Source organism: Rhinopithecus bieti, unplaced genomic scaffold (genome assembly GCF_001698545.2).
Source record: "Rhinopithecus bieti isolate Rb0 unplaced genomic scaffold, ASM169854v2 scaffold_33444, whole genome shotgun sequence".
NCBI lineage: Eukaryota > Metazoa > Chordata > Mammalia > Primates > Cercopithecidae > Rhinopithecus > Rhinopithecus bieti.
In genome coordinates this window covers 1076312-1083995 of record NW_016814544.1, presented here as the reverse complement: position 1 = coordinate 1083995, position 7684 = coordinate 1076312, and the positions used below count along the sequence as shown (strand labels likewise).

Genomic DNA, 7684 nt, shown 5'->3' with positions numbered 1-7684 from the left:
TTTAAAAATTAATAATATATTTTTTTTTTTTTTTTTTTTTTTTTTTTTTAATTTTGAAGACAAGAGTCTTGCTCTGTCACCCACGCTGGAGTGCAGTAGTGCAATCTCAGCTCACTGCAACCTGTGCCTCCTGGGTTCAAGTGATTCTCTCACCTCAGCCTCCCAAATAACCAGGATTATAGGTACCCATGACCAATACCTAGCTCATTTTTGCATTTTTAGTACAGATGGGGTTTCACCATGTTGTCCAGGCTGGTCTTGAACTCCTGACCTCAAGTGATCTACCCACCTCAGCCTCCCAAAGTGCTGGGATTACAGGCGTGAGCCACCGCACCCAAATAAGAGTTTATATTCTTACATTTTGAGTAATTAAAGGGTTCTGGCCAACTGCTTGAGATTTAGTGTCTAAGGATACCTACTGAAAATTAAGAGCACAGCTTTTGTCCAATAGAAGACAAGTCTATCTAATTGAACTGACACCAGTATCTAGTTAACCTGCTTTCAACAGGCTTTCATATCTATCTCACCTTTGGCTGTTTCCAAAATTAGCTTTACTTTCCAGAGACTAAATCCTGTATTAAAAAAACAACTGTAGGCTGGGCGCAGTGGCTCACACCTGTAATCCCAGCACTTTGGGAGGCGGGGGCGGGTGGATCATGAGATCAGGAGAGCGAGACCATCCTGGCTAACACGGTGAAACCCCGTCTCTACCAAAAATGCAAAAAATTAGGCAGGCATAGCGGCGGGCGCCTGTAGTCCCAGCTGCTTGGTAGGCTGAGGCAGAATGGCGTGAACCCGGGAGGCGGAGCTTGCAGTGAGCCAAGATCATGCCACTGTACTCCAGCCTGGGCGACAGAGCGAGACTCCATCTCAAAAAAAAAAAAAAAAAAAAAAGCTGTAGCTGGGCATGGTGGCTCATGCCTGTAATCCCAACGCTTTGGGAGGCCAAGGCAGGAGGATTGCTCAAGGCCAGAAGTTCGAGACCAGCCTGGGCAAAACTGGTCGAGAGCCCATCTCTACTGAAAAAAAAAATAGCTAAGCATGGTGGCATGCTGCTGTAAGTCCTAGCTTCTCAGAAGGTTGAGGTGGGAAGACCCTTGAGGCCAGGAGTTTGAGGGTATAGTGATCTGATTGTGCCACTGCCCTCCAGCCTAAGCAACCAGAATGAGGCCCTGTCTCTTAAAAGAAAGAAAGAAACAACTTTTAAGAGTTCTCTAAGCTTTCAAATAACAGCTTTGGTGGTTTCAAGAGACTTTTTTTCCAGGTATTTTTTAATTAAATTACCCAAATAAAAACAGGACCTGTTGTTTTTAGAAATGGAATCTCTATGTTGCCAAGGTTGGCCTGAAACTCCTGGGTTCATGTGATCCTCCTGCCTCAGCCTCCCTCAGTGCTAGGATTACAGGCGTGAGCCACCGCACTCGGTCTCTATTTTTTTAGTAGTTGTTGTTTTAAGTGGCTAATTTCATTATAGTCTTGCCTAAAGAAGGGCTGGGACCAGAGAAGCTTATGAGGTTGTCACTGTGGTAACTTCCCACCAGAAATTGTTCACCTTGTCTCAACCAGACAAAATAACACAAGTCAGGGGGCGCTGGTTAGATCAGGATTTCTTTTTATTCCTCGCTGGTTTAAAATGGCTAATCAGAATAAAAAATAAAAGGGCCTCTTTGTGGAGGCTGGGATCTCCCCTATTTAGAGGTTAGAACCCAGGTATCCCCTCTACCCAGCACCATAGTGAGGTGGGCTGAGGGGTAACCCCCAAGGGACAATTGGAGGGGCCTAGGCCTACCACTCCTTCTCTCTATCCCCGTTTTGGCATGTGATGAAAATATTGCTTTTTGGATTCTTCTCTCCTGGCCTTGGATTTTAAAATCAAGTTAACTGTGTAAGCTAGGGGAGGCTCCAAGGGGCCAGTAGAAGGAGCCCACTCGAATCCCTCTCCCACAAGGAGGAGATTATCCAACATTGTTTGAGCTAGGCCAAGTTATTTTCCTGATCTCCCCCCACCACCAGTGTCTTGAAGTTTTGACCCCTTTCCTAGGGAAACTAAATGCCAATGAACCTAGAAAACTAATTCTCCTCTCCAAGTCCCCCCGTCTTGTGACCAAAATCCCAGACTCGCCTCTCCCCAGGCTTCTTCCTAATCACACTTAGCACCAACAGAGGATGCTATTTCCTTAGTAACTGGAACAAATGAGAGGGAACCACAGGGAAAAGACTGACGTCTCCCCTCTTTTCCTGCTGGTCTGAGGAATGGGAAGAGTAAGATCCCCCTCTGTATATGTATCCCTCCCTCATTTTCCCATCCCAGGATAGATATATAATTTCTTTGATATTTATAATATATATATATATATTATATGTACACACACACCTGGTAATGCAGAAGAGGAAAAAAATAGAATCCGTAACAATAATAAAAAAAATTATTTCTGGTTTAAAAATGATCTGGTTCCCTCCAGGGCGAGCAATTGCACAAATGTCCACTGAGTCTGGTCCAGGGATCAAGGAAGGGAAGGTCTTAAAAGATAAGAGGAGGGGGTTGCTACCCCAGTCTCAGGGCCCCAACTCTCCGACTCCCCAAGCCCACTGCATTTTAGAAAACACTCCTCATCCTCTTGGAATTGGTGGTTTAAAAAATGTCCATGCAGGGGAGGGGAGCCCCTTGAGGGAAGGAAGGTGGCCACCTGGGGCCCTTTGGTGTAGGCGCAGAGGCGTTGGGGAGGGGAGGCGCCGAAGGCTCACACCGAAATTTCATAGGTGGTACCACCAACCCCTGACACCTTCTTGACTCCTCCCCTCGTGGGGCTACTGAGAGATGGCTGGCCTGGGCCAGGGGAGGCTGAGCCTAAGCTCTTGGGCTGCCCGTTGGATTTGCTGTAGGCGGTCTTCAGCTGTACTTCATCTCTGGAAAGAAGAGACGAGACAGGTGTCAGGAAATGGGACACAAAACATCGGAAAGGGAGACAGTTTCAAAGGTTCAGAGAAAAAAATGATGTTCTTTTCTATATCCATACTTTCTTACCCAAACGTTCCCCTTTATTGCTCTGCTTAAAATAAGCCTGATTCTCAATCTCTCCTATTTACTACTACTCTCTAGTAACAGCTATAACATGTACTTACTCCCAGGCAAATACTTTTAGGAAGATAGGATTGTGGAAAAAGTATTAATCTTCAGTCTCTTAACAGGAATTGCCCATGAAGGCAGGTGGAGTCAAAGTGAAAATAAAGAGCTACCAGGATACCCATGGGTCCACCTACATTAGGATGTACAACAGAAGCCCTAATGGCTTTTGCAGAGCAGTATGCCAATTTGAAATTGGCTAAGGGTCAGGATAGTACTAATACTTACTTGGGTGTCAGTAATGGCTGCAAGGCCACTTCTTCTGTCTCAGAAACACCAGGTTGGGCTTTTTGGCTGCTGTAAGACATCGATCGGCCCAGGTATGAGGCCGTTGGGCCTGGTTCAGGGGACCCTACTCCCCGGCCCCTTAGCCCATCTGGCTTGCCAAAACGGGGGGCAGCTGGGCGTCCCAGTGGAGTCTTGCCCAAAGGTGATCTCTTTGAATCATCTGAGGAGGAACTAGTACGAGGGGCATGGCCTGAGCCTGGTGTTGACTGAATGCCTGAGTCCCCCAAGCCTGGTTCTTCCTCACGGCCTGGGAGTGGGGGTGACTGGCGCAGCAACTTCTCTCGTTCCTGGAGGGAGGCCACAATGTGGCGTGACAGATTGTCGTAACGGACTGGTGAGGGCTCTCGGTGTGTTGGGCCAGTTGGCACCAAACGTGGGTGTCTCTCAGCTTCCCGTTGCTGGGCCAGCCTGGCTGACAGGAAGGGAGAGGTATAGCCTAAAGGTGGGTCTGGCTCAGGCCCTGCCTGCACTGACTCAAAATCAGGGCTGTCTGAAGGTGTGAGCAAGCTGTCATAAGATAGGCTTCCATTGCGTGTCTGGTTGGCCAGGCTCTTATAGGAGGTGGAGGTGGTGCCCTCTGAACGAATGGATTGCAACTGGCCCAGCTCAAAGCCTGTGCCCTGGGCTGACTTGAGGCTGGAGGAGCGTGAGCCACTGGATAGTGGATCGAAGTGAAAACTTTTGCCAAAGGTAGGAGAACGGAAGCTCTCTGGTTCCAAGCTGGGCTCTGAGCGGTAGCTGGGATGACGGCTGCTCTCTGCAATTGAGGTTGGCTCCTTCAAGCTGTCCCCACGACTCAACTAAGGAAGAAAGTAAAGCAGGCTCTTAGTGCTCCTCTTGTGACAGAAGCTAGATCCCAGAGCCCAAGGAGTTGGTCAAAAAGAGGATTATGTGCTAGTAATATGCTTAGAACTCTTAAATGCATTATGTGGGTTAATCCCTCAAGAAAAACTGAATTCAAACAAATATCTCATTTTCAGATACAGAAACCAAGGCGTACAAAGGTTAAGTATCTCGCCCGTGGGCAGAACTGGGTTATAAACTCAGATCAAGCACTAATCTATTATGCTATATTGCCCAGTCTGATGAAGGACACAGTATCAAGGAGATTCAGTTCCACGAATGCCAACAATTAGTGAAATGTCCTTTGTTTTCTTCTCTTCCCTTCCCCTAATCTTTTTTTCCCAGAACAGTTGGCATGTATTTTGTGTGTATGTGTGTGTGTTTTTGAGGCACAGTCTCACCCTGTCGCCCAGTCTGGAGTGTGATGGCACAATCTTGGCTCACTTCACCCTCAGCCTCCCAGGTTCAAACGATTCTCCTGCCTCAGCTTCCCAAGTAGCTGGGATTACAGGTGCTCCACCACCACCACGCCCAGCTAATTTCTGTATTTATTTATTTTTTTGAGACAAGGTCTCAGGCTGGAGTGCAGTGGCGCAATCTCAGCTAACTGCAAGCTCCGCCTCCCGGGTTCACACCATTCTCCTGGCTCAGCCTCCCGAGTAGCTGAGACTACAGGCACCAGCCACCACGCCTGACTAATTTTTTTGTATTTTTAGTAGAGACAGGGTTTCACCGTGTTAGCCAGGGTCGTCTTGATCTCCTGACCTCGTGATTCGCCTGCCTTGGCTTCCCAAAGTGCTGGGATTACAGGCGTGAGCCACTGCATCCCGCAATTTTTGTATTTTTAGTAGAGATGGGGTTTCACCATATTGGCCAGGCTGGTCTCGAACTCCTGACCTTGTGATCCACCATGCCTGGCCTAATTTTTGTATTTTCAGTAGAGACGGAGTTTCACCACGTTGGCCAGGATGGTCTCAATCCCTTGACCTTGTGATCCACCCACCTTGGCCTCCCAAAGTGCTGGGATTATAGGTATGAGCCACTGTGTCCAGTCAGTTGGCATGTTATTACCCCACCTCTTAGAGTACTCAGTACCTTGGCGCTGGAGGAATGCGGCATGGCAGCTGATGTACTGCTGCTACTGTAACCCGGCCGATACTTGTACATGGTAGGTGTCGGGGGGCTGTCCTTGCCCAGTAAGCTGCTATCTGCAAGAAAAAAGGCCAAGGGGGCACTACTTTACAAGCGGTGTTTTGGTTTAAGAGACAGGGTCTCATTCTGCTGTCCACGCTGGAGTGCAGTGGCACGATTATAGCTCACTGGAGCCTTGAACTCCTGGGCTCCCACCTCAGCCTCCTGAGTAGCTGGATTGCAGACATATGCCACCATGCCCAGCTAATTTTTTTTTTATTTTTTGTAGAGACAGTCTTGCTATGTTGTCCAGGGTGGTCTTGAACTCCTGGGCTCAAGCAATCCTCCTGCATTGGCCTCCCAAAGTGCTGGGATCACAGGTGTGAGCCACTGTGTCTAGCCTATGAGTGGTTCACTTTATCTGCCTAGGGTTCCTTAAGTACAGGGAGAGGACAAGGTAGGGATATACCCTTCGCTGAAATCAAGACTAAAGACTTAAACCAGCCCAGAACTCAGGGTGGGTAAATGCACCAAAAAGGTCCTATGATGTTCTCTGGTCTGCCTAGAGGCTGATCATTTTCCCGGCAAAAGTCCCAATCACTGCCAATAGCTAAATGGCATCTCTTCTCTTCCAGTTGCAAAGTGGCACAAGTACCACCTGTTGGGTATTTAAAGTCACAACACAAGAAATATCTCCCAGCCCTTGCATGTCCTCTAAAGCTCATAACCTTCTCAATCCTGCCCCTAGTTCTAGTATCTTACAAATCAAGGCAGCCCTTACCCTCATTAGTAGCCAGGCCGAGGTGTGTTCGCAGCCCCGTATAACGGCTCAGGTCTGGCTTAGGAGGAGGTGGAGGTTCAGCATCTGCAGACTGGCTCTCTGTTATCTCCAGGCTTCCCTTAGACTGGATTGATGAGGGGAGGGAAAAGTCAGATTTGGAAATTGAGCATTACGGCAACTCAAAGTATTAAATTGGTATAAGAGAGAGGTATTTGGGAGTCAATTCTCATGTATTTCTTTTTTTTTTTTTTCTTTTGAGACAAGGTCTCACTCTTGCCCAGGCTGCAGTACAGTGGCACGCACGATCATGGCTCACTGCAGCCTGCAACTCTTAGGCTCAAGTGCTCCCTTGAGCCTTGAGCCTTCAGCCTTCAACCTCAGCCTCCCAAGTAGCTGGGATTACAGGTACATGTCACCTCACCCAGTTAATTTATTTTACTTTATTTTGTAGAGACGGGGGTCTCGCCATGTTGCCCAAGCTGGTCTTGAACCCCTAACCTCAAGCAATACCACCCCACTTTGGCCACCCAAAGTGTTGGGATTATAGACATGAGCCACTGCCTATCATATATTTCTAAACCAGACTGGAAGACAAGGCACAAGAATCAGTTTGGGTATAGTATTAGATGAAGAAAATTTTTTTGTTTTTTTTTTAAATGGAGTCTTGCTCAGTCACCCAGGCTGGAGTGCAGTGGCGTGATCTTGGCTCACTGCAACCTCTGGCTTGCAGGTTCAAGCAGTTCTCATGCCTCAGCCTCCCAATCAGCTAGAATTACAGGCATGTGCCACCACGCCTGGCTAATTTTTTTTTTTTTTTTTTTTTGAGATGGAGTTTCGCTCTCGTTGCCCATGCTGGAGTGCAACAGGCATGATCTCGGCTCACTGCAACCTCCACCTCCCGGCTTCAAGCAGTTCTCCTGCCTCAGCCTCCCAAGTATCTGGGATTACAGGCAAGGGCCACCACACCCGACTAATTTTATATTTTTAATAGAGATGGGGTTTCTCCATGTTGGTCAGGCTGGCCTTGAGCTCCTGACCTCAGGTGATCCACCCACCTCAGCCTCCCAAAGTGCTGGGATTACAGACGTGAGCCACTGTGCTCAGCCAGAAAAGTTTTCTATTTTTTATTTTAGTCTGTTTTAGAGATGGAGTCTTGCTATGTTGTCCAGGCTGAGCTCCTGAACTCAAGCGATCTTCCCACCTCAGCCTTGCAAAGTGCTGGGATTATAGGCATGAGTTACTGTACCCGGCAGAAGAAAGGTTTAAAAAAGGTTTTAGCCGGGCGCGGTGGCTCAAGCCTGTAATCCCAGCACTTCGGGAGGCCGAGACAGGCGGATCACGAGGTCAGGAGATCGAGACCATCCTGGCTAACACGGTGAAACCCCGTTTCTACTAAAAATACAAAAACTAGCCGGGCGAAGTGGCGGGCGCCTGTAGTCCCAGCTACTCGGGAGGCTGAGGCAGGAGAATGGCGTAAACTCGGGAGGCGGAGCTTGCAGTGAGCTGAGATCTGGCCA

The 7684-nt window shown here is 48.2% G+C and overlaps 1 protein-coding gene across 3 annotated transcripts in view; it reads right to left on the bottom strand.

Moving 5' to 3' along the window:
• Window positions 1-1590: 1590 nt before the first annotated feature.
• The window catches only part of ZDHHC5 (zDHHC palmitoyltransferase 5), a 36669-nt gene continuing 30575 nt past the window's right edge, over window positions 1591-7684 (bottom strand). For 2 of the 3 annotated variants that reach the window (XM_017851372.1, XM_017851373.1), the window contains exons 9-12: window positions 6168-6291; window positions 5351-5463; window positions 3353-4212; window positions 2342-2907 (exon numbers count right to left, since the gene is read on the bottom strand). In XM_017851372.1, the coding sequence (XP_017706861.1) occupies window positions 2742-2907; window positions 3353-4212; window positions 5351-5463; window positions 6168-6291 (1263 nt within the window). In that variant the 3' untranslated portion in view covers window positions 2342-2741. Of the gene's footprint in view, window positions 2908-3352; window positions 4213-5350; window positions 5464-6167; window positions 6292-7684 lie in introns of all 3 variants that reach the window. The other variant, XM_017851371.1, reaches the window with a different exon arrangement.